This window comes from Phodopus roborovskii, unplaced genomic scaffold, assembly GCF_943737965.1.
Source record: "Phodopus roborovskii unplaced genomic scaffold, PHOROB, whole genome shotgun sequence".
NCBI classification, from domain to species: Eukaryota; Metazoa; Chordata; class Mammalia; order Rodentia; family Cricetidae; genus Phodopus; species Phodopus roborovskii.
The window spans coordinates 67,568,606-67,595,406 of NW_026126418.1; the positions used below are offsets into that span (position 1 = coordinate 67,568,606).

The following is a 26,801-nucleotide window of genomic DNA, read 5'->3' on the forward strand; positions in this document are numbered from 1 at the left end:
TTCCTGCAGACACACCTGGGCTAATCAGAAGTCTGCCAGAGTTCTTCCCCACCCACAGGTAGTCAGGACTGGGTTTTCTCCCTGCTGGGGGTTGGTCCTGCTGGGGGTTGGTGCATGAAGTCTCAGCTGTGCCCAACTACTTGCTGCTCAGAAACTGAACCATCCAGGGTCCTGTCATGGACCTCAGAGGTGAGTTGAGGGATGAGGAAGGAGGTTGTGGGTACCCTCAATTGATTGCTCACCATCTGGTTGGAGATTCACTGCTTCTGGGACATGGGGCTCAGAGGTGGCAGGGCCAGGTCTGCAGTCTGGCAGGAACCCTGTGGATCCCCGGATCTGTATGGGAGTGCATGTGTACTGGTGAGGGGAAGGTAAGGCGGACCCAGGTCTAGGTCATATTAGAAAGTTCTGATCTGAGTGGGCAAGGCTGCTGTGGAAGGACACCGAGCACAAGTGACCTGTCTGTCTCTTTATGGGGCATCCTCTTCTGTACCTGCCCAGACAATCCAGCACAGAGGTGGTAGCCAGGGCCCATGAAGCTGGCCTTCCAGGATTAGAGGAGTCCATATTTCCTGTGGAAAAGCAGAAGGTGGAAGCCAAGGGGAGGCCAGTAATCCTTCATGGCTAGAGAAGGGCTGGAGAAGAGGTATGATGGAATGAAGGCTGGGGCTGGCTCCGCAACCCTCACCTGGTCAAATTAGAGTTATTTTTATAGAAAAGATTATTTGTGTTTCACAAAGAAAAACAGGAACAAAGCAAACTTAATCTAGGAAGGGAATATCTTTTTGCAAAAAGGGTGTGCTATGTGTGATGGACACAAAGCACTTAGTTTTTATTCTCTTGCAAGTGGTGACTGTGTCTCACCCCATTGGTGGGAGCAGGATCTTACAATCTGGTGCTATTGTCTCATTATTAATCAGAACAAAGGGCAAGGGTATGATAGAATCAACAGGCATGTATACCAGAGTTTTACTAGTTGGGGAAGGTTATTGAGTTTAGTCCTTGATGGGCTATACCTTAAATAGGAAAACTTATTTTCAGTACTTCATTCTGTCCCTGTGGTAAAATATATATAGCAAAATTACCATCTTAACTGATTTCCCCATAACAAAGAAGACAGTTTTCCAATGATTTCTATGTGAATTGTATATGTGTGTGTGTGTGTGTGTGTGTGTGTGTGTGTGTGTGTGTGTGTGTATGTGGTGATTACAGGACAACACTGTGGAGATGCTTCTCTTCTACTGTTACACCTAGTTTGCAAGACCCCAGAAGACCACCAAGAACTGGCTCACCAATGCCAAAACACTAGGTTTACTGTCAAGTTACAAGCCCCAGCAGGGACCCTGTAGAGCAAAATGACAAAGCAGCTGCAGGAGGAGGGTCCCTTGCCTCTATCATAAGGGTTCTTAAAGGGAAAAACCACAAGGCTGAAAGTCACAAGATTACAAAGTTTCCATGGTTACTTAAGGTTATTACACAAAGTACAAAGTAAAGCAATTACATACATTTGAGCAGAATAAAGCAGGGACATGGTGTCACAAGTTTGTCAATTATCCTGTGGGCCAGAGGATTATACAACCAGCAGTTACAGGTTATCTGCTTTTCTTCAGAATAAAGGAATGTTGATACAGCTTGTGGTGAACTACTTTTTTCTAAGAACTGGACTCAGGCCTACAGTCATGTCCTCCTGATCAAATTCTTCTGCCCAGTTCCCTTTCCTTTTGTGTTAGCTCAGGGGTCCAAGATGTTTTACACTTTTATTAATTTTTGGACTCTCATCTCACTATCTCATAGGTTCCAGAGCTCACACTCAGGTTGTCAAGCTTATGCTGAAAGGCTCTTCGTACTGAGCATCTTCCGGGACCATCTTAGCAATTTTAACGGAAACTCCAGTGTCTTTAAACACATTCACAGTAAGGACAGGGAGGAAGCTCAGTGCTGCCTGCACCCCTTCCCCAGCAAAAGACACCGAGGCCTGACAAGCACCCTGTGCAGTGTGGGAGCTGCAGATCTGCCATATTTTTGTGGCAGGGCCCGGGATACTTCTATTTCTGGGATGCAAGTTGGGATATGGGTGAAGCTGGGTGAAAAAACAAGTTGTGGTTGAACCTGTAGCTCAGGGGCCAGGCTCTCTCAGGGGTGGGGGTGTGGTTTAGGGGGCTGGGAGGTGGGGGAGTGGGCAGTGTGGGGAAAGGGTGCTCCTGGAGAGAGGCAGGGGAGTTAAGATGATGCAATGCAGTGACCAGGGCAGCAAAACCAGGTGTGTGTGGAGTGCTGGAGCCTCAAGGGAGCCAGGGTTTCCTTCATCGGGCCAGCCATGTCTAGAGGGTAAGTCAGGGCTGCCCAGGTGCAAGGGAAGCTGGTTCGAGGTGGGAGTGGGGTGAGCAGGTGGGAGAAAGCCTGGGGCTCCTGACCTGGACCTATTCCTCAAGATTTTGTACAAAGGTCAGGCCAGGCATGGGTTGGGGTGGATTAGGTGGGTGGTGGAGGAAATGTCTCCATTTGTTGTCACAGAGTATAGTTGACTTCCTGCAGTAATTTACATCCTATTCAGCTCTGGCATTTCTCATTGTTCTGGGTCCCCACCCACCACTTCCTGGTGCTTTAATATGCCAAGTGCCTGCTCTTTTACCTGTTTTATGTATCTTGGTGCAGGCAAAGCCAAAATAAGCACAGTGAAGCTGTGAAAGGGAAAATCTTAACTGCCCACAGCAGCAGTGGAAGGATGGGAGCTGTTCACAAGGCAGTGATCTCCCTGAATAAGCTTTCAGTAAGGGCGCCTGTACACAGTCATGCGTGGGCTGGCCAGTTCCTGAGAGTAAGTACACATGCTGACACAGACCATTGTTTGCTTGGCGCTATGTTTAAATGGGCAGCATTTGAGTTGTATTTTAATGATAATCTCCACATTGTTATCTCCCCCAACCTCAAGAGATGGTCCTGCAATAGGTCCAAATCCCATCCTAAGAGTGGATGATGGGGAAATACACTCATAGCCCACTTCATAGTGTCCCAGTGAGTGAATCACTGTGTGATAACAGTGATTACATTGCATCGTGAGTTCCATTTCCCAATTCTCTGTGTGGTCCTCATTCTATCACCACACTGATAGCTACGTTTATATAACAAGAATGTTTGCTAACACACCCAGACTGTCTTAAAAGCTTACCTGTGGGGTCCTATTGCCAACTCTTGTTTCAGTTACTGATAGATGTAACATGGACCAGGAGACTCAACAAAGCCATGTTTTATTGGGGGAGTGGGGAGGGGACCAAGGGAAAGGGAAGAAGGAAAGGGGAGATGGGGAGAGGGGGAAGAAGTAGAGAAGGGGCGAATGGGTGAAGAGGTGGAGGTCCTCCCTTAAAAAAGGGGAAGCCTGCACATGGGTCCTAATCCTCAAGCAGCCCCATAATGTGTGATGTAGCCATGAAATGGCTACATAACACAGGGTCCTTTGAGCTGCTTCCTGCCCATTGTCAGGAGCGGAGTCAGCATAATGCTGTGGTTTCAACACTATCCTTCAGCAATAGAAGGTCTATTTTGAGTTTAAATGATATTGGTAAGAATCCCATATTCAGATTTCCAAGCTGTTACATATTTTAGGGTGACCTTTGGATCTTTCTTGGGTACTCAGACGAGCTAAGTCTGGTATCCTGGGTGATAACAAAATAACTTAATAGCAGCAACACACACTGGGTGGAGGGGAATTGAACCAATGTAGTTGTAAGGAAACCATGGAGACTGTGGGAAGTTAGGGTTGGGGTAGATATGCAGTAGTATTTAAAAACACATTTGAGAAGCATCAAAACAAGTGACAGGATGAATGATAGTGTGCTTGGGAATATGTGCCCAGTGAGTCTGCCCATAAGTAGAACTCACTGATCTGATAATGAAGATACTCACAATGAACAGATTTGCAGGGGAAAAGGCTGGCCCAGATCTCCTAATTCTTGAACCTTTTTATCAGATGTCTCTTTTCCTTGCTCCCAGGCCAGGGGCAGAGTACTCAGCCAATGACATTTTAAAGTCTCTGTGGGAGGCTCTTCTGGACCAGAGTTGAACATTTTTTTTCCTTAATTATGAAGACTATTAAATTCATGACTTACTAGGCATACTCTACACCCCAAGTAAGAAAGTCTTGAGGGGCTTTCCTGTGTGCCATCCTTTGGGTCTTCCTGGAAAACCTGTAGGCATGCATTGGAATGAGAGAATTCTGCACAGTGCCTTTAGAGAAGAATATGCATCATCACCTATAGAAAGAATTAGGGTTTATTTATCACTAGGGCTAATAAATCAAGGGGTTTGAGTGTTTACTCTCCCTCTTTTTTTATGAAGTAGTAGTTTTAGTAATTTTTTTTTTTAGCCAGCTCAGCAATAGCTTGTCCTGCAGGATTGCAAGGAATGCCAGTTTTATGCAGAATTCCCCAAAAGGAAAAAAAATTTGGAAAGCTTGTGAGGAATATATAGGATAGCTACTTGTTTTGATCATGTGATAAAATCCTAGAACATCAAGTGTAGCAAGACACAGTGACCCAGCATTTGTAGAACTGTAGCCCAGGTAAATAAAAAGTGTGAGGGCACCAGGCAGAGGGTAGGAGGAAGGAACCATAGGGACAACAAAAGAGGTGTGCTGTGGGAATTGTAGAATGTTGTCATTGGGGTAATGATAACCGTTTTGTAAAAGAGGATAATTGTGTTTGTTATGGAAGACCAAAAGCATATAAAGGAGTAAATTGGGACAATAGAATCTGGTTTCCATAATGACTTTACCATAAAGAATAGAATATAAGGGACCATAGAATCTGGTTTTCCTAATGAATTGATCATTTACAACTTTTTCTTTGAGATATGAAATTAGGTTAATATAAGTGGGTAACAGACCTTTGTGGTTGTGATGTCAATTTTGTTCCTTTATGATGCTAAGGGCAGGAGTCAGTTGTGCCAGAATGACTGTAGGTAGTGAATGCAAATGAGGAAATGAGTGTTCCTAGGTATTGTTGAGGAGGAATTTCTCATTAGAGATACGAAGATTGAAGAAGAGTTCAGCCAGAGGTATCTGGAAGAGTCCAGATTGAACATGGTCTGTAGAACAGTTCATGATATTGCAAGGATGGAAAATTACAGCCTAACTCTCCAATGACTCCAGGAAGTTAGAAGTTTAAAAATGCTATCTAAAAAGCCCCAAATACCTATAATTCCAGACCTATCAATAGGCAAAAGACCTCTGCCTGTCAATAGGCAAAAGGTCTACGAGCCACACAAATGCAGACCACTGAAGCTATAGAAAACTGATTCGTCTATAAACTTGGGCTTGCATGATTTAAAGTTTGGTCTAAAAACTGTAAAATTGTTTAAATTGATTGGCACGCACTGCGCGGGCTGTTGATGCTATGAGATGATTGGTTTACAATATGCGGGGTAGGGGTCCTCAGTGCTCTACCCCTGCATGGCTTATTACTGTGGACCCCAGTGCACTTGGAATAAAAAGCCCTCATGCAGTTTTCATCAAAACTGCTTCTCGTGAGTGATTTTGGGTGCTCTATGGGTCTTTCATTTGGTGCATTGGCTGGGAATCAGCGACCACCCCTCACACCCAAGAACCAACTTGGAGGCTCCCTGGTGTGTGTGTGTGTGTGTGTGTGTGTGTGTGTGTGTGTGTGTATGAGCCGGCATCTCTGTTCTGAGTGTTTTCTTGCATTTGTTTTCTGGAACACGCATTTTCGGTTTCAGTTTGCAGCTGTCCTCTTGGGACATGCTAGGAAGATCACAGGCTGCCACCCTGATGGATACCCTGGAAGGTGAGGAGGCTGATGGCCTCTGTCTGTGGGTTGGTCAGAGTACCAACTTCTGTTGTTGAAGCAGAAGGTTCCTCCGTGGCCGTCCAATTTTTTGCCTGATTGTGGAAGATGTGAATGGGTTGTTTGTGTCTGGATCTGTTAGTTTCTGTTAGTTTTTGTATCATGCATTTTCGTTCTGTGTGTCTTTGTCTATAGACAGTGATGACTGATAACTCCCCTTAGTTTGACTCTTGACCACTGGACTGAAGTTAAGTCTAGCAGACTTTGTAAGTACCTCTGAGCAGCCAGAGGGAATCCTTTTAATTCTGAGATTATCTAAGCTTTTAAGGCAACTGTTTTTCAGAGTGGGCCTGGCTCTCATCCTGACCCACCACCCACGAGCACTTGTGCGGGGCCATTTCAGGGCCAGGAGACCCAGGGAGAGGCAAGTGCGCCAGGGCCACTGGGGCCCAGCCACAGACGAACGGCCATGGGCTGGGGCAACGGGCAGATACCCAGCTCCCTCCCTGCTCTGGCCCCCATGAGGTGACCAGCCAGAGGCTACCACTATCCTTCCTCAGTGTCTCTCAAAGTCATTCTTGATACAGTTCTGATCCTTCACCTGGATGGATGACCTTCCACCCCCACTGAAGCTCAGGCTCCAGAGTTGGGAAAGGAGCCACGCTGGAGTTGGCCCCCTAATGTCGGGTGGCTGGATTGCAGCCTCTCCAGTACTGGCCCTTTTCCTCCTCAGATCTTTATAATTGGGAAACTAATACTGTTAAAGGTGAGAAAACATGTCCCTGGGGCTGATGGGTCCATGCAGCTGCAAAACGAGATTGACTTGGGATCCCCCTTGACTCGTCCCAGTTGGGACTTCAACGCTGCTAAAGGTAGGGAGAGCTTGAAAGTCTATTGCCAGGCTTTGGTGGTGGGTGTCTGAGGTGCCGCGAGACGACCCACCAATTTGGCTAAGGTAAAGAGAGGACTCCTTTTGACCCTACCTCAGAAGCCCAGAGAGCTTCGATGGTTCTGGCCTTCATAGGGCAAGGATATTAAAAAGAAACCCCAGAGACTGAAGAGGTTACAGGAAGCTGAGTTACGTGATTTAATGAAAGAGGCAGAGAAGGTGTATTACAAAAGGAAGACCAAGGAAGAGAAAGAGAAGAGAAAGAGTCAGGAGAGAGAGAGAGAGAGAGACAGAGAAAAGAGAAAGAAGAGAGAGACAGAGAAAAGAGAGATAGACAAGAGAGAGAGAGAGAGAGAGAGAGAGAGAGAAAGTGACAGAGAAAAGAGAAGGAGAGAGAGGAAAGGCATGATAGAAGACAGGAAAATAATTTGACTAAAATCTTGGCCACAGTGGCTAAAGGAAAAAATAGTAAAGAGGGAGAAAAAAAAAGTTAAAAAATTTAAAACAGGCCCTAGACAGCCAGGAAATCTGGACAACAGAACCCCACTGGACAAGGACCAATGTGCATATTATATAAAGAAAAAGGACACTGGGCAAAGGACTGCCCCAAGAAGAGAAACAAGGGATCAAAGGTCTTAACCATGGGGAAAGATAAAGATTAAGGGAGATGGGGTTCGGATCCCCTCCCTGAACCCAAGGTAACTTTAAAAGTGGAGGAGCAACCAGTTAAACTTTTGGTGGATACCAGAGTGGAGCATTCTGTGCTGATACAGCCATTAGAAAAATTAAAAGACAAAAATCTTGGGTAATGGGTGCCACAGGGCAACGGCAGTATTCATGGACTACCCAAAGAACAGTGGTTATGGGCCAGGTATCCCACTCATTCCTGGTTATCCCTTTGTTAGGAAGAGACATTCTGTCAAAAGTAGGAGCCAAGATTCATTTTGACTCTGAGCAGTTATCAGTAACTGATAAAACAGGGAAATCAATTGCAAGTTCTCACTGTTAGACTAGAAGATGAGTACAAACTCCACCAGGAGCCCAGGCTTGACCTAGACTGTTCAGATGGGCCTGGAACCTCCAATATGGACTGGCGATTGGCCAAAATTCCCTCAGCTTGGGCTGAAGTATCCGGAGTGGGTCTGGTGAAACAAGTGCCCCCACAGGTTATTCAACTGAAAGCTAGTGCTACAGCAGTATCAGTCAAACAGTTCCCCATGAGAAGAGAGGCTTGGGAAGGAATTCGACCCCATTTCCAAAGATTAACCCAGCAAGGCATCCTGGTTCCTGTTCAATCTCCCTGGATAGGAAGCCTGGGACCAATGATTATCAGCCAGTGCAGGACTTGAGAGAGGACAATAAAAGGGTGCAGGACATACACCCAACTGTCCCAAACCCTTATAACCTGCTGAGTGCCCTCCCACCTGAGCGGAGCAGAAACATCCCCTTAGACCTAAAAAACACCTTTTTCTGCCGGAGGTTACATCCCACCAGCCAACCACTTTTTGTCTTTGAATGGAGGGACCCTGGCATGGGCAGAACTGGGCAGCTCACCTCCCCGACCATCTTTGATGAGGCTCTTCATAAAGATCTGGCCAGCTTCAGGATCCAACACCCCCAGGTGACCCTCCTCCAATATGTAGATGACCTACTTCTGGCAGGGGCCACCCAGCAGGGCTGCTTGGAAGGAACAAAAGCACTGCTGCTGGAATTATCTGACCTAAGCTATCGAGCCTCAGCCAAAAAGGCCCAGATTTGCAGTAAAGAGGTAACGTACCTGGGGTTCAATCTACAGGATGGGCAAAGATGGCTGATGGAGGCTTGGAAGAGAACTTTAGTTCACACACTGGCCACAACCACGGCCAGGCAAGTAAGAGAATTTCTGGTGACAGCTGGGTTTTGCAGGCTATGGATCTTGGGGTTTGTGTCCTTAGCAGCTCCACTCTACCTGCTGACTAAAGAAAATAAAATATTCACCTGGGCCCCAGAGCATCAGGAGGCATTTGATGCCATTAAAAAGGCCCTGCTGAGCGCAACTGCTCTAGCCCTCCCTGATATAACTAAACCTCTTATCGTTTATGTGGATGAGCATAAGGGATTAGCCCGGGGAGTTTTGACCAAATCCCTAGGGCCATGGAAAAGACCCATTGCTTATCTGTCAAAGAAGCTTGATCCTGTAGCCAGTGGATGGCCTGGCTTTCTAAACGCTATCGCAGCTGTGGTTGTACTGGTCAAAGACACTGAGAAGTTGACTTTGGGGCAGAAAGTAACTATAATAGCCCTTCATGCATTGGAGAACATTGTCTGGCATCCTCCGGACCAATGGATGACCAACGCCTGCATGACTCACTACCAAAGCCTGCTTCTCACTGAGAGGATTGTGTTCGCTCTACCAGCCACCCTCAACCCCGCCACTCTTCTGCCTGAGGAGACTGATGAACCAGTGACTCACTACTGCTGTCAACTGTTGGTTGAAGAGTCTGGGATTCACAAAGATCTTATGGACATCCTGCTGGCCGGGGAGGCATTGACCTGAGAGCAGTTACATGGTAAAAGGTAAAAGATGGGCTGGGGCAGTGGTGGTGGATGGAACCTGCATAGTCTGGGCCAGCAGCCTGCTGGAAGGAAACTCAACACAAAATGCTGAGCTCATGGCCCTTACGCAAGCTTTACAGATAGCCGAAGGGAAATCCATAAACATCTACATGAACAGCAGGTATGCTTTTGAGACTGCACATATGCACAGGGCTACCTATAAACAAAGGGGGCTGCTTACTTCAGCAGGGAAGGAAGTAAAAAACAAAAACAAAAAAATTCTAAGCTTGCTGGAAGCCTTATATTTGCCAAAAGACTGGCCATTATACATTGTCTTGGACACCAGAAAGCCAAAGATTTCATCTCGAAAGGGTATCAGATGGCTGACCAGGTAGCCAAGCAGGCAGCCCAGGATGTCAACCTGCTGCCTGCAGTAGAGAAGTCTAAAACCCCAGAACTCAGATGACAGTATATTCTAGAAGACTGGCAGGAGATAAAGACATTGTGTGCCTTGTCATCTGGTTAATGCTAATCCTTCAAGAATGCCTCCTGAGAAGAGACTGAGGGGAAGCAACCCAGGTGCTCACTGGGAAATGGACTTCATGGAGGTAAAGCCAGCCAAGTAAGGTAACAAGTATTTATTAGTTTGTATAGACACCTTTTCAGGATGGGTAAAGGCTTACCCTACCAAGAAGGAGAACTCAATCGTGGTGGCTAAAAAAAATACTGAAGGAAATTTTCCAAAGATTTGGAATACCTAAGGTAGTACGATCAGACAATTGTTCAGTTTTTGTTGCCCAGGTAAGTCAGGGACTGGCCAAGATGTTGGAGATTGATGGGAAATTACATTGTGCATACAGACCCCAAAGCTCAGGTAGAAAGGATAAATAGAACCATTAAAGAGACCTTCAATAAATTGACCATGGAGATTGACGTTAATGATTGGATAGCTCTCCTACCCTTTGTGATTTTCAGGGTTAGAACACCCCTGAACCATTTGGGCTGACCCCCTATAAATGGCTCTATGGGGGGCCCCTTCCACTGGTGGAAATTGCCTCTGTACATAGCTGATGTGATGTTCTCCCAGCCTCTGTTCACAAGGCTCAAGGTGCTTGAGTTGGTGAGAGAGCTAATGTGAAAATTATATTACAAAAGTCCTACTCTTCCTATCACAACATCCTAAAAAAAAGTGTTTGCATGCAGCATGGGTTCACTATTTGGCTCTGGGCCTCCTCTTGTGTTGTTTTCATTCTTGATTTGTTTACTAATTTGTTTTGACACAGGGTCTCTCTAGGTAGCCTGACTGGCCTGGAAATCTGTAGATCAGACTGACCTCAAGTTCATAGAGACTGGCCTGGCTGTGCTTGGGGGCAACTTTATTTATTTATTTGTTTGTTTATTATTTATTTATTTTCTATCATGGCTGTATGTTTGAAGCTTTCAGGCCTGTGGTCCTGGTATTTGGGGGAAGGGAAGAAGTGTAAAGTTCAGAGGAAGGTGTAAATCCCACCCTCAAGTACAACCATCTGGGGAAAGATAAGCTGTTGAATGATAGGAGTACTAATCTGGAACCTAGAAGTTTCAGATGACTCCCTGTAAGCTTACATGATTTTTTTAAAGTTTACAAAAAGAGATAAAGGTTTTAGATACATTAGCATTACCACTGTTTGCAGAGAAAGTAGTGGGTTCATTTCTTTGAGTCACAGAGGAAAAGTCTGAGGACCCAAAGGAATGATTCTGAGCTAAAAGCCTTAACACCCTCTTCTCTGTGCAGGAGGATGGATGTGTAGATTGGACAGAGATGTCTCCAGCATGATAAGATGCAGTTTTAAATCAATACTCAGAAGACAACCAAAGGAGATTTAATTTTTTTTTTGCGCTGGTGACTATGATAATAGCAATCAGTGTTTTACCAGGATTAGACTGAAAACTTATGAGAATTCCATTGAACTTTTGAAGTTTGAATATAACAATAGTATACCAAGAAGGCAAGGAATCTGAAACATTTTTTCATTTTTCTCCTACCTTAAATCACTCTTTTAGACCTTTACAACTTGCATTGATACACTTTAAATCTCTTTCTTAGACCTTCAGAACTTATTTAAGCTTTTACATCCTAGCACCATATATATAGCTTAAAACATTTTACAAAAAGAAACAAGGCCTGATTGTTCTGTCTTTACCTTCAGCTCTAGCACCTATGGGAAGGAAATCAAGTACTCTGGGCACACCAGAGTTATTTGTTATATTTAGAGGAGAGGTAGGCTACAGGGACAAAGGTCAATTTTAGAAAGTGCTTATGTGTTTTAGATGTATAAGGATGGGAAGGTTTGTTTATATCTGGGAGGAGATGGCTTGGAGTAGAAAGGACAATGTTTTAAGGTTTGTTTAATTACTTAATTAATAATTATTAGAAGGGAGGAATGAGAATATGAGGAGGTTCAGAAGTGGCTTGGTATAAGGAATGTATCAAGAATGAGTATTTAGGGGTCTATGACTGGAGGAAGTTGTCCACAAGGGCAGAGATAAGAAGTGCAGATATACTAGGTGATCTACGTTGAGGTGCTTATAGGTTGGGGTAAGAGAGAATCCAAGATATGTGGTTTGGGGATAGGACTATCAGGGTGGGGAGGCCTACAGAGGAGGAGGTCATCTAGATACTGAAACAGGTGGGAAGAAGAATGGAGAGGCAGTCCAAGTCAGTAGGCGTGGCTGGCCAAAATGATGGGGACTGTCTCGGAATCACTGGGGAAGAGCAGTCTAGGGCAGTTGTTGATTGTTGAGTATCAGGGTCCATCTGCGTGAAGGCGAAAGTCTTGGAAGTGGACATTCAGCAGTATTAAGGAAGATTTAGGAATGAACGCTGAATGGTGACAGGATGGTGTAAAGGTTAGATATTTAAGGGTGTGAAGGGAAAGCAGTTAATGAAGGAAAGGTCCTGGACTATGTGGAAGGTTCTATTCATTATTTTGACTGTTAACATAGCATATTGTATCGTGAGGAGGTGTGGCATGGGAACGATGGGTTTGAGGTCTAGGCAGGGGGTTGCTTAAGGGTAGGGAGTATTAGAGTTTGGAAATGTAGGCAGAAGCGCCTTTGGGTATGTTCAGGAGAAGTTTATGTTGTGCAGGAAGGGGAGGAGAGGTGGTATCCCATATCATGGGGTTGACTACAGAAGTGGGTGGAGAATAAGAGGGGTTGGGGTTTGGCGAGTGGAGAGCGTACAAACGGAGGCCGAGGAAGTGAGGAGTGTCCTGAGAGCAGTTGTTGGGGTGAAAGACAAACTTTGTTTTAGTTCTGGAGAGGGCATTCTTTCCTAGTAAGATTAGGACACGAGGGAATGGGGAGAAATAAAAACCTTAAAAGGAACAAGTCAAGGGAGGAGTATGGAGGGCTGGTTGTGTATTTTGACAATGGGTGAGGGAGAGGGGTGAGTGGGACCACAAACAATAACACAGAGAGAAGGAAAAAAATGAAACAACTTCATATATCTTAAATTACTTCCTCTGACCATAAATGACTTACTTAAGCTTACATTTCTTCAGACCTTAACACATTTTCTTGGACTGTCATAACTATATATATATATATATACACACACACACGCGCACACACACACATATATGTATATGCATATGCATATGTAGTGTGTGTGTCTGTGTATCTGTGTGTGTATCCTCTTAGACCTGTATAACTTACATCATTAATTTTCCCTTGATCTACGTAACTTACTTGTCTGTTTCTCATAACCTTTAGAGACTCCAAATCTTTCTCAGTGTGATGCCTGTCAGAAAGGCAAGCCATACTTATGAAATTGACTGACCAAGCATCTGGGTGTTTGCTGTTGTTAAAGCTACAGTTAGCTGTCAATATCATTACAGATCTGAGAAGGATAAATTTGAGTAGGAAGTATAATTTAAATGGTTTTACATAAATTAAAATACTTTGTCATTTGAGGCTTACGTAGTTCTTTGCAGAAGCAATAGTGGGTCTTTGGATGTCAGAAAAGATCAGCTCTTAATCTTCAGTTGTCACATAGCCTTGGCTGTCAGACTTAGGTTTGGGAGTTTTTTTCTGTAGAGAATGATCTTGGAAAAAATTGACCTTACAGTGATGAGGCTGAGTACAGTCATTAACCCAAAATATCCACAGTTTGTGCAGATTCCAGAGGCAGATGGGGCAGGGAAGAGTTTTCCCCAGTGGTTAGCATTACCACAGTCCCTGTAGAGTCATTGGCACAGTGGTCTGTTTTCGTTGGAGATCTTAAAGCTTTCTTGTTAGGAGAGGATCTCTGTTTACTGTGAGGAGTTTTTAAATGAAGATTCTATATTCAGCAAATGTCTGAGGAGTTTGAGGAACAAGTATTTGTTAAGGATACCTGATATTTATGCTTAACATACAGGAGGCTAAATGAAGCTTATTTTGGTAATTAATCATAAATATAAGTATAGTTCTAAACACACTAAGTCAACACAGTGTTTATAAGATTAGGGCTTGTAGCTTTATCCTTATTAAGTTTGAGTTGAAGATTTCATTGGAGATCTTCCAGCATAAAAACAAACCAAAACTACAAGTGTACTGAACACTTCTCATTGTAGAATATTACAGTTTTTCTTTGTGTGACTTAGTGTAAGTTATAGGCAGTGTTAGGACAAGAAAGGGTAAAGATGAGAAAGTGTCAGGCCACTTTCTTGGTGGAGGCTATAACTTATATTTTAGCTTACTTGTCATGGTTGCGTGAAGTCACCCATGGTGCTGGAAAATCAGCTTAGTGTTGTAGCTCTTGACACAGGCAACAAGAACTGGTCATGGCTTGAGAATACAGGAGACCTCAAAGTTCATCCCCACAGTGATACACTTCCTCCAACAAAGCCACATCTTTGAATAGTGCCTCTCCCTATGAGAATACGGGGGCCAATTATTTTCAAACTACTACATATCCCTTTTGTATTTCATCAATTTTGGTTTGTGTGTGTGTGTGTGTGTGTGTGTGTGTGTGTGTGTGTGTGTGTGTGTGGCGGAGAGAGCAGGCAAATGGTCAAGTGGCTAAGAGCATTGGCTACTTCCCGAGGATCTGGATTCAATACCCAGCACCAACCACATGGTTCTCTAACCACAGCTTCAGAGGATCTGACATCCTTTTGTGTTCTCTTTGGGCAATAGGCATGCATGTGCTTCAAACACACACATGGCAGTAACACCCCTAGCCACCATACAAAACAGACAGACAAACAGACAGATAAACCTCCCAAACAAAGGCAAACAACTTAATATGAGGTAAAATAGAAAAGAAATCACAAGGATCAAAAGAAATGGCTAGGAGCCAGAGAGTTGTCTCAGTGGTTAAGAGCACTTGTTGCTCTTGTAAAGGACCTGGTTTTATTTCCAGAAACCCCAATGGCGCCTAACAAGCACTTGTTGCTTTAATCCCAAAGGACCTGAATCACTCTGATCTTCCTGGGGTATCAGGCATGCATTTGTACATCCATATACATACTGTTGTGAAGTAATCACCAGAGAAAGACAGCTAAGACATTGGTATAACCTAATAAAATCTTTATTAGCTGGCCAGCAACTACACTGGTTGTTGTGGATTCCAGTGTAGCACTGAGCCTTCCTCAGGGTGAGTGTTTAAGCACAAAAACCATGTTCTGGGATGACATACTTCAGTTTACAAGACCATTTAGCCAGAAGCAGAACTACAGGGACAAAAATCAAGGTTACTACATTTAGAGACTTTCCCACATCTATGGAATTTGATGGATCATGTCTTTATTTCAGTTTTGGCAAGTGGTGTGTGCTGAGTTTTACAGTGTGAATGGTTCAGTGGATTTGGTTGTGGTGAGGTCTGGGGCCATGTTATATTACTCACTTGGGGCTTAATTTTCTCCATTTTCTGTTTGTAGTGCCATCAGACTGGAGCTTATATGTTTTTTGGAGAATTTTGTTTTCTTGATTCCAAGTCTTGTTCCATTTTTGGCCTTTTAACTTGGATATAGCCATCCATATCCATTTTTTTTTTAGTTGTGTGCATCCATTTGTACTTTCCTCACTAATGTTACCTTAAATCTTTATTTATGATCTTAGTGTCATGAATGTTTTAATTATATATGTGAATCTGTGCTATTAGTACTTTTCAAATCAGTTTATTTTCAATTTATTAGGACATATTAGGAAAATAGATATCCCTCTAGTCTTAAATTAAAACAAGCACCCACTGTTTCCTTTTTGGGATTTTTTTCTTTAGGTTCCTGACTGCTATTTTCCATTTCTGAGCTGTGGCCTCACTTTCTTCTGATCCTTTGTCCTTCTTTTTCCTGACTTTTCCCTTTACATGTTACAGGCTCAGCAGTGAAGTCAGCTGAACAAGGTTTCAGGAACCAAAGGCAATGCCTAAATTGGTTTTATTACTTTAGTACTTTTAGGAATCCATTAAATGTCAAAATTTATCATTTTCAGTAATATCCAATTAATACTAAAACCTATACAGTCAAATATTGCTTATAGAAATGAAGACATAGCTGCCACATGCATGGTCAGAAAGACCTCACGTTGTAAAGCTGTTCTCTGTCTAAGCTGGTCAGTGAAGTGTGCATAAAACCAAGTATAAGTCCAGAAGATTTTTTTTTTATAGAAATCAAACAGCAGATTCTAAAATTTCAATGGAAATCCAAAAGTCACAGAACAAGCTAGAACAGCTTAGTAAAGTAAAAACACAGTTTGAGTACTTGCCTTCCCAATATGCATTACATAGCCACTGCTGTCAGTGAAGGTTGGAGTTAGGGTAAACCAGACCCACAGCTCCATAGATAGACGCACACATGTGTAGCTATGCATTTTTAACATTTTATTATTTTAAAATTGCATGAATATATATATACATACATATATGTGTGTGTATATATGTATGTATGTATGTTTGTGTGTGGGTATGTACACTGGTTTTGGGGGGAGAATGGTGGTATCAGCAGGGATTCTTGGAGACAGGAGGTTGTGAGCCACCAATGGGAGTGTTGGAATTGAGGTCTGATCCTCTGAACTGCTGAGCCGTCTTTCCAGCTGGCTTTAAAATATATTTTGTTTTATTTAGATTTACTTTTATTTTCTTGAGAATTTTATACACACATACATAGGTTTTGATTAAATCTACTCTATATCCTTCTCCTCTTCTATCCCTCCCCACACATTTCCCTCATAATTTCATGTGATTTTTTAAAAACTCACTGAATCCGCTTAATGCCACCTGCATGTGGTTGGGTGTGGGGTCATCTGCTGGAGCATGAGTGGTTTCTCAGGGGCTGCGTTCCTGAAGAAAGTAGACTCTTCCCTTCCCAGCAGCTGAGAGTTATCAATAGCTCTTTAGACAGGAGTGGGACTTTGCCAGCCCCTTCACCATCCATGCTGAGACTCTCAGCCAATGGCTTTCAAAAAATGATGTGAGCATACAGAGGCCAGGGGAGGGCATCAGGCACACTAGTTTATCACTCTTTACCGCTGCCTTTGAATCAGGGTCTCTCTGAGCCTGAGGCTCAATTTTTCAGCCAGGCTGGACGCCAACAAACCCCTTTCCTCCTCCACCACTGCACAGCAGACACAGCAGGGGGGGGGTGTTACTTTTTCAAAGTTTATCAAGCAGCATATAAAATGGGCACATTTTATTAGATATGAAATTAACATTAAAAGAAGTTTTTTAGCTGCGTGTTGGTGGCACTCAAAGGCAGAGGTGGGCAGATCTCCAAGTTCTAGGTTAGTCTGATCTACAGACCAAGTCCCAGGTCAGCCAGAGCTACAGAGAAGAATAAAACAAAGCAAAAAACAAAAACACAATAAATAACAAAGTAAGAAAAGAAAAGACAAATGTACATTCCGTTCTGTTTTTGCCTTTAAAAAATCTTGAAATTTCCCTTTTCAGTGCATCAGGTGTTCTGTCTTTTTAAATTATTTATTTTTATGTGTATGGACATTTTGCCTCCATGTATGCATGTACCACTTGTATGCTTGGTGCCTGAAGCAGTCAGAGAGCATATTAGATTCCTTGAAACTGGAGTTAATAATGGTTTTGAGTTGTCATCTGGGTAATGTTCTGGAAGAACAGTCAGTATTCTCACCTGGTAAGCCATCTCTTCATGCCCAAAGAAATTGCTTTTAAAAAGTTAAAAAGGAGCAACTCATGGGGAATGTCCTTCTGTTTATTTGTTTCTCTTATTGGTTGATGAATAAAACACTGGCCAATAGCCATTAGAGGCAGGAAAACAGGCAGGACTAGGAGACGAGGACAATTCTGGGAAAGGAAGGCAGAGGGGGCATATGGCAGATGCCATTTAAGCTGCCAAAGGAGTATCAGCTCCAGGCATTCTCCAGTAAGCCAAGACCATGTGGAAACATATAGATTTATAGAAATGGGTTAATAATTAAGACAGAGCTACCCAATAGGTAGCCCTAGCCATTGGCCAACAGTTTAATATTTAATAGGTCTTTGTGTGTTTATTTGGGACTGAAGCAGCAGAGGGAACTGGAGGGACAAGAAGAAACTCCCCAACAAACAATAATTTCACAATTGCACAAATATTACTTTCCGTTATATTTCCCTATAGCTATACTACTAACTCCCAAAAGGGGGAGAACTCAAAAAGGACAAATGAAGTTCAAATGTTACTTTGTCTTTGTTTCTGAGGCTTTTAGAAATCAGTTGCTCCATTGTGGAGGATTGGGAGATGTGGAGAGAAAACTTAAGAAGTGAAAAATGAGCTGGCTCAGTGGATAAAGGCGCTTGCAGCCAAACTGGATGACCTGAGCTCAATCCCTGGAACTCACATTGTGGAAAGAGAATCAGTGTTTGCAGGTTGTCCTCTGACCTCCACTAGTGCCCTGTGGCATGCACAGGCACACACATGCAAATAAATAAGCAAATGAAATAAGAAACAAAGTACCAGCTCAAGTGATTTAAAGGGGAAGTAGCGGACTGGGACAGGGAGGGTAAGCCGTTTTAGATGTGAACCTGTGTAAACACCCTGTGAGTGTGGCTGTGCATGTGAGGGTCACAGGGCCACCTGGTGTCAGTCCTTGCCTTTCACCCTGTTTGAGACAGTGCTCCTTTTGTTGCTCCTCACTGTATGCCTGGCTGACCGGCCTGTGAGCTTCTAGGGATTCTCCCATCTCCATGTCCCATCTCATCACAGGTGTGCTGGGATTTCAGATGCCTGGCTTTTACCTAGGCCCTGGGGGTCTGAACTGAGGTCCTTATGCTTGTGTGGCTATGACAAACGCTTTACCCACTGAGCTCTCTCTCCAGAGCACACATGTGAGTCTATTTAGATCTGTGTCTTTTAGGTCTATTTGGGCTTCATTATGAAAACACATACCTTCCAGAGACACGAAAATCATCTGAGGTATTAGGGACATAGCTCAGTGATGGAGCACTTGTCTCAGCCCTGGCCTTCAACCCCAGCATGAGAAAAGTCACTAGAACAGACTCATTGCTGTCCCCGTGTATGTAAGCATACAGGGGCCTGGGGTGGGGGGTGGGGAGAGCTGTTCCTAGCCTTCTTGATGGAGCCAGCTGGTTCCTGGATGCTTACATACACGGGCCAGCAGTGACCCCAAGGCATTCATTGTGTTTCATTTCAGCAACCACAGGAAGGGGTACTCAGTGGCATGATCACATGGGGACCCTAGGGGATCTTGAGGGCCCAAGGGAGTCATGAGCTGGAAGTAATAACTTTCTTTCCTCTGTCTGCTCAGTGGGGCTGGAGCTCCCTCAAGGATTGGGGCTGCCTGAGATAGGGCAGAGCCACAGTCCTGAGGATGACCTCTGAGTCTCAGGAGAGGCGTGGAGGGGAGTCATGTCTGGGAAGGGGGTGAGTAACTGGATCCTGCGCTCCTGTTTTTCAGGGAGACCAAAATGCTGCTCGCTTCACCTTGGAATCCTTCCCCTCATAGTGCTTGCCTTGGTCTTCCTTGGGTAAGAATCCAGTCTGGTGAGGAACAGCTCATGAGACCCTGATGGGGACCCTGAGCCATGAGCATCCCCACTGCTATGGCAGTGATGAGGGTGCTGATGGCCCCTCACACACAGATGCCCAGCTTTTGCATGTCTCCATAGTGAAGCCTCTCTTGATGCCACAAAAGGGGTTTTGGCATTGGCCCTAGCAATGTGGTGGGTATAGGGAAGGAGAGGAAGGGCTTGGAGGCTGTTCTCTCTAGGTGCAGATGTTCTGTGACCCGTCATACGGCAAAGGCACTGCCATGTCTACTGGGGCTTCTGTAGAATACTCCCTGGTGTGGCCTTGTGGTGTAGGCATCTGGCATTGAGAAGGGGCTGTCTGCAACTGTCACAGGTGTCCAAGTGCAGGCTTTGTCCCCAGGGACCTTCCTGTCACCACCTCTTCTAGTGTGGTAGGCATGGTTATTCCTGTCATGTGGCCCTGCATCCCCTCTGGGAGCTTCTGTGCTCACTCTGCTGGATACAGTGGTGCATTCTGGAGGAGGCACAGACAGCCAGTCTCCATGTCCTTTCCACAGCTATGGGTTCGTGAGCCACAGAAGCCAGAAGGAATTGAGAGACTCTGGAGCTATGACTAGGTGAGTGTGTGTGTGTGTGTGTGTGTGTGTGTGTGTGTGTTACTGGATGAGTGAACTTCCTGTTGAATGTTGCCTTGTAGTCTCTGCCCGTGCCTCTACATGAATGGGTCCAGTCCTTCTCTAGGCTTCTCAGAGCAGCCCCAGCTGCCCCCTGCTCTTTAAAGGGTTTTTTGGGAAGCACTTGTCTTTCCTGTCTTCAGCCTCATCCTCCCATTTGTACCTACCTGCCAGCCTTAAGGACACTTCCTGTTCCCCACCCACCTCTCCAGACCCAAGTTGGAGGTCTGTACAACCCCCAGTCAGCAGATCCTATCAGCCTGCCTTTTGGGAAGGCATCCCTTGGCTTGGCTCTGTTTCCTGAGCCTCCTGTGGTCTTGCATGAGCCCCATGCTTGTCTGTCTGTCTCATCCCTACTTTGCTCACAGTAGCAAAAGTTACTTCAGCACAGAGGGTAGGAGGCTTCCTGAAATTGGATCCTTTCCACTGACCCTCTCCAGCAGCCTGCAGCTCTGCATTCCTGCACAAGCCATGCATGCCCTTCAGTGGGACTGGCCTTGGTCTTTGTCTATGCTGAGCCTCCCACTAGTCTCCACTGCCTCCCACCTGCTCTTTGTTCCCACCAGTTCCTCTTGTGTCAGTTTTCCAGTGCTGCAAAGCTGTCTGTCCCACCCTCATTTGTGTTGGGAGGCAGTCACTCCTTTGATGACTGTCTCTCCAGAGGTGCCTGGGGTCACTATGCAGAGCTAGGTGGGTCTCCCCGATGGCTCACATTTGTGGAGGTTGAGGGTGGCCCTCAGCTGAAGTGTCCATCCCTGGGACCGACTGGGCTTCCTCTCAGCCTGCCTGGATGGTTCTGGGCAAGTGACATATTAAAATGTTGTCCAGCCTCCGAGAAGCCGGGCTTGAAGTCACCCAGGCACTGTAGCCTCAATTTATCTCTTCAAGGACAGACTAGACTTCACTTCTTGATGGGTGGGGGCTGGACTCTTCTGTGTTCTGGAACTCCCTTTTGCTCAGGTTCCACTCAAGAGTGGCTGGTAGTGTGAGGCAGAACCTTGACTACAGTGTTTGACCTTAGAATCTATGGCATTACAGTGTTTGATTTCATGTTGATGGCATAGTGCCTGGGGTGACCACCATGTTGCTGTTCTTTTACTGTGACAGACCCACTGTACCCTCAGGTACCACTCCCCTTCCTCCAGGCTCTATACCTGATCCCTAAACCCTCCTGGTTTAACCCTGTCTACTGTGTTGTCCTCTGTAGCTTCAGCGTGTCCCATGGAGAGCTGGATGTCCGGGAAGTTGTAGCCCTGTCAAGGTATCCTGCCCTCATATGATGCTCTCTAGCCATGGACTGTGGGGGGTATGGATGGAGGGGTGTGTGTGTATGTGTAAGTGTGGGCAGCTGGGAAGTCCCTTCCTGCACCAGAAGTGGAGAACAGAGCCCTACACTTTGTGTTGACTACCTGCATGTCATTTGCTTTTAAAGAGCCAGGCTGGCTCATCTGGTACAGAGCTGAGTTTATAGCTGTGCACCCCATTCTCAGGGCAACATTTATAACACATGAGTTTACCATCCTCACCATTGCAACAGTTCAGTTGCAGTAAGCACATTCATGCTGTGGTGCACCCATCACCACCGTCCATCTCCAGAACATTCCATCTTGTAAACTGTGTCCATCAAACACCGACTTCCCATTGCCCTGTCCTGCTGCAGATCCACGCACTCACCTTGTCCGTTCTGTGTTGTTTCTCTGAGCATGGCCACTCTGTGGTATTGCATGCTATGGCTGGGGTCCTGTGGGGTTTCTTTTATGTGATTGGCCAGATTCATTCAATAAGGTGCTATCAATCCTCATCCCTGTGCAGAAATTTCCTGGTTTTTTTTTTAAAGACTCATTCACTTACTTAAGGAAAGATTCATTTTTGATTCATGAGTGAGAGTGTTTTGCCTCCATGTATGTCTGAGCACTACATTCTTGCCCAAAGAGGCCAGAAGAGGAATTTGGGTACCTAGGAACTGCAGTTACAGACTGTGGTGGTCTCTATGTTTGTGCTGGGAACCTAATCCAGTTGCTCTGCAAGAGTAACCAGTGCTCTTACTGCTGAGCATCTGTCCTGCCCTGATCTCTGCTTTACAAGCCATCACAGGGCATGTAGCTTCTGAGCAGAGATTGCTCCTGGCCCTTGGGACTTGACCTTTTGATGGAACTTTAGTATTGAGCTAGTCTCTGACACAGATAGAGAGCTGAGACTCTGTTGTGACATCAGCCAGGAGAGGAGCAAGGCAGGTTGGTAGGCTTCTACCATGGACAAAAGTGTTGAGTCTCATGTGACTTGTGAATTAAAGTAGTCCTTAGCTCACCCAGCCTTAAGGAGGGTGTCATGCTTTCCTCTCCCTACCTTATGTAAAGTAAGTCTGTGATCTTGCTTTGGCCCATCCTTAGCTCCCAGGATCATGGACAGACACAGTAGGTTGGTTGCCACCACACTTTCAGGTCTGTTTGCCTGGTCCGCGGCTGCTAGTGACATGCTTCTCATTGAACTTTTTGTCATCTTGGACTACTGTGTTTTCTGTTTGCAGGATGGCCTATGCCCAGCCAAAGGTGCTAACACCCAGGTGAGTATTTAGTCAGTGCATGAGTAGTGCAGGAGTCATACAGGTATTCAAGGACAATTTGCTTGCAGTGGGGAAAAGTTCAGTAGCACAGCTGAGGCCCTGGGTCAGTCTCCAGCACTGGAAAACACGAAACTCAGGAAAAACCAAAAGCTTGATTGTGATTGTCATCGCCCTCACTCCACCAACTCTTTCAGAGTCTTAGGGTTGTCTGATTCAGGTCTGGAGCCCAGAGCATCTTCTTTCCCATCTGGGCTTCTGCTCTTGTTTTCTGTTCCTGTCATCAGAGATGTGGTGTGTGCAGTGGGAGTTAAACTCAGGTGCTTCTAGAGCTTGGTAGAGTGGGGTGGGCATAACCAGTGAGAGCTGATGCTGAGTGCCTCAGGCTCCCTCAGGGAGGGTGGGCAGCCCTGGGGGAAGCTGAAGGTATGGAATCTGAGCAGGTTCCTGCAGGCATGTTTGGTCACATGTTGCCTGTGGCCCTCTCCCCATGCAGTAGGAAAGATGTTCTTGTCTTGACTCCTTGGCTGGCTCCCATCATCTGGGAAGGAACCTTCAACATCGACATTCTGAATGAGCAGTTCAGGCTTCAGAACATCACAGTTGGACTGACCGTGTTTGCCATCAAAAAGTAAGCAGTGGGTGCTGGCCATGGCTAGTGTGTAAAGCACTTTCTTCAGGGGCAGGAGGACCTGATTTGATCCCGGACACTCATGTAAAGGTGGGCATGGTGGCACACCCCTTAGTTCCAGAACTGTGGGTGGAGGGGAGAGACAATGGATCAGGCAGCTTTCTGCATGGCTTAGCCAAACAGTGAGCTGTAGAGTCAGAGAAGGGACCCTGTCTGAAGAACAAAAAAGGTGAATGCCACAAGAAGACACCCAAAGTCAACTTCTGGTTTCCACACAGGCACACAGGAAGTAAACTTGAATACATACAATGGGTGTACACACACACACACACACACACACACACACACACACACACACACACACGGACACCAGGCAGACCATGCTCCATTCTTGTATTTAGTATGCAGTGTGGTTGCTGCTGGTTCACTCTGACACCTTCCTGAGGTCTCATGGGCTCGCAGGTGAGTGAACCCAGCTCTGCCTCCTTCTAGAACCCCAGGCCAGCTGCCCCTCCCTCTGTGCTCTTAGTCAGGTGCCATTTGCATCCCTCAGCACACACTTTAGGTGGCTGTCCTCATCCCCAGGGCTGGCAGCAAGGGACAGATTGCAAGCAGAGCTATGACCACGAATGTGTCCTCAGATGCTGGACTAATTGGACAGCAAGGGTTGGGTGAAACATTTAACCTCAGCCCTGGGGTGGTGAGTAGAAGACCTGTGAAGCCCTGAAACACTTGTGGGAGCCTGTGGGGAGCAGGACAGGGCAGTAGTACAGTGTGTAAGGCTGTGGGGGGCTGAGAAAGCCATTTGTGCTGCCTGCATATAAGAAGGGAGGGGCTTTATCCTTCCCTGCAGTGCTGGGTGAGATCCAATGATAGCTCTGAGTCTTTCATACCAATCAGTCTTGGGAGAGGTTTGGGGCTCAGCTGAGGGATCTTGGGCACCTTGAGAATGCCTGTAGCTCCTAGGGGAAAAGGACTTCTCAGTAACAAGGCACAAACACAACCTTGTGTGGGTGCTGTCGGTACATGAGCAAGAGCCCTCCAGGTGTGTGTAGGTGCTTGTTGGGAAGAAGGCCCCTGAGGGAATGAGCTGGGAGCCCTATGGTCACCTTTACACAGGGAACACAGACACTTGCCTGTTTCTGTCCTTGAAGAGGGGAGGGCTTGGTACACTGGCCAGGTGATGGGGATGGATCCCTGTTAACACATGGTCCTGGGGGTTATCAAGGGGGAAGAAGCCATCTGAATCAGGTGAACACTTCTTAGGTTGGGAGATGACATAGAACCTGGGTTAGAAGCCCTTTGCTCTCGGACCTGAGGGTTTGGCTTAGGCTTGCCCCTTTTTCTAGGGTGTCTGTCACCCCTTTCTTTCCTACGCTGTGAGACTGTTTCTTCCTCTGTTGGAGTGAATGTGGGACATAATGAGTAACTGCCTGCCTTGTTCAGGCACCTTCAAACCTCTGATGAGGATGGTCTGGGATACAGAGAGCCCTTCCTTCCCTGAGAGAGGGTCCTCGAGAGTGACACAAGGGAGGGATGCAGGTACCAGGCACTTAAAAATCCATCTAGTTCCACCAGGGCTTAGAATGTGGGTCCTGGGAGCACAGGCTCTGCTCAGGTCAATGCAAGGGTGTGGGGTGTGGACTGTCATTTCTCTTACTGGTTGATGAGTAAAACACTGTTTGACCAGTAGCCAGGCAGGCAGGACAGGCGGGACTACAGGACCAGGAGAAGGCTGGGGAGAGGAAGGCAGAGAGAGGCAGCCAATAGACGCCATGTAGCAGAGGAAGGAGTAACCAGTCTGGACCCTTCTCTGGTAAGATAAGACCATGTGGAAATAAACAGATTAATGGAAATGGATTAATAATTAGAACAGAGCTAGTCAATAAGAAGCCTGAGCCATTGGCCAACAGTTTAATAATTAAAATGTCTCTGTGTGTTTATTTGGGACAAAGTGGCTGTGGGACCAGGTGGGTCAGAAACCTCCATCTTCAGGCTGCTGCTGCTTCAAGCCTCTGAGTAGCTGTGGTTTCTGCAGGTTAGTTTCTGCCCTGCTTAGTCTTTACCTAGCTGTGTTAAATCTCTCCATACCACTCTGTCCTCCCTCACAGGTACGTGGTGTTCCTGAAGCTGTTCCTGGAGACTGCAGAGCAGCACTTCATGGTGGGACACAAGGTCATCTACTATGTCTTCACTGACCGTCCAGCCGATGTGCCGCAGGTGCCCCTGGGAGCAGGACGGAAGCTGGTGGTGCTAACCGTGCGCAACTACAGCCGCTGGCAGGATGTGTCCATGCACAGGATGGAAATGATCAGCCGCTTCTCAGAGCAGCGCTTTCTGCATGAGGTGGATTACCTGGTGTGCGCAGATGTGGACATGAAGTTCAGTGACCACGTGGGTGTGGAGATTCTCTCAGCACTCTTCGGTACCCTGCACCCTGGCTTCTACAGAGCCAGCCGAGAGGCCTTTACCTATGAGCGCAGGCCAAAGTCCCAGGCCTACATCCCCTGGGATGAGGGTGACTTTTACTACATGGGGGCCTTCTTTGGGGGGTCAGTGGTAGAGGTGTACCATCTCACCAAGGCCTGTCATCAGGCTATGATGGAGGACAAGGCCAATGGCATCGAGGCTGTGTGGCATGATGAGAGCCATCTGAACAAGTACCTGCTACACCACAAGCCAACAAAGGTGCTGTCCCCAGAGTACATGTGGGACCAGCAGCTGCTGGGCTGGCCCTCCATCATGAAGAAGCTGAGATACGTGGCTGTACCCAAGAACCATCAGGCAATCAGGAACCGATAGCTGAGTTCCTATGGAAAGGCCAGACCTATATCCAGGGGCACTCCAGGAACTGGAAGGATTTGAGAGACATTACTGAAGGGTCACCCTCTACCCCTCCTGAGACTCCAGCAGCCCTGGTACCAGCCACTTGGTTTACCACACGCTGAGCCCCCAGAGTGACGGCCACCTTCAGCTCCCACTGTGTCCCTGTGCTCCTATTCAGTGAGATGGCATCAGGAGCTTCCAGAACACCGGAGAAACTCTGTCATGCAGTTACCGGAGGGCCTGGGTATCCTCAGTCAGCTTGTCCCTTCCTCTGCTAGGCAGTTTGAAGATGGCCAGTGCCATTAGCAATGGGCATAAAGGCTCGGAGACTCACAGCCTGCTGGCCTCAATGGTTCTTAGCTCCTGTTCAACCCAACTGGCCAATCAGTTCCCTGTGACCATAACCTCTGCTCATTTTTGTTTCATTTGGGAATTAGCTAGTTATGTAGTTATGCATCCTGGAAATAAATTGATTTGGGAAGTTTTTCTTTTTGTTTGTTTGTTTGGTTGGTTTTTTTTTTTTTTTTTTTTTTTTTTTGGTACTTGGTAATGAACCCAGGGCCTTATGGATGCTAGTCAGGACTGAAGTCAGGGCTCTCTCCTAGAGACACATGACTCAGCTTTCTGAATGTTAGTTCCACTGTGTTATTTTTGTAGTCTAAGTTCCATTTGAAATTTCCAATATAATAAGCTTGTTTCTTTGGCTTTTCAGTGTTGGGATTAGACTCAGTTCCCACCCTCAAATTTTATATTTTTGGGGTGGTGGTGGTAGGTATTGTTGCTTGCTTTTTACTGTGGCAGAATCTCTAGTAGCTCTAGCTGGTTACAGCCTTATTATGTGGTCAAGGATGGTCTTGAACTCCTGATCCTCCTGCCTCTACCTCCAGAATTCTGGGGTTAAACACATGCAACCCCATTTACCTT

The 26,801-nt window shown here is 45.9% G+C and overlaps 1 protein-coding gene across 1 annotated transcript; it reads left to right on the forward strand.

Moving 5' to 3' along the window:
* The first annotated feature begins 110 nt into the window (after positions 1-110).
* LOC127222639 (histo-blood group ABO system transferase 1-like) lies at positions 111-26,084 on the forward strand. The gene is made up of 7 exons (XM_051184913.1): positions 111-189; positions 19,114-19,183; positions 19,744-19,803; positions 21,074-21,121; positions 22,388-22,423; positions 22,917-23,051; positions 25,163-26,084. The coding sequence occupies exons 1-7, from the start codon at positions 177-179 to the stop codon at positions 25,851-25,853; spliced, it is 1,053 nt and encodes a 350-aa protein (XP_051040870.1). The 5' UTR covers positions 111-176; the 3' UTR covers positions 25,854-26,084.
* Positions 26,085-26,801: the final 717 nt, after the last annotated feature.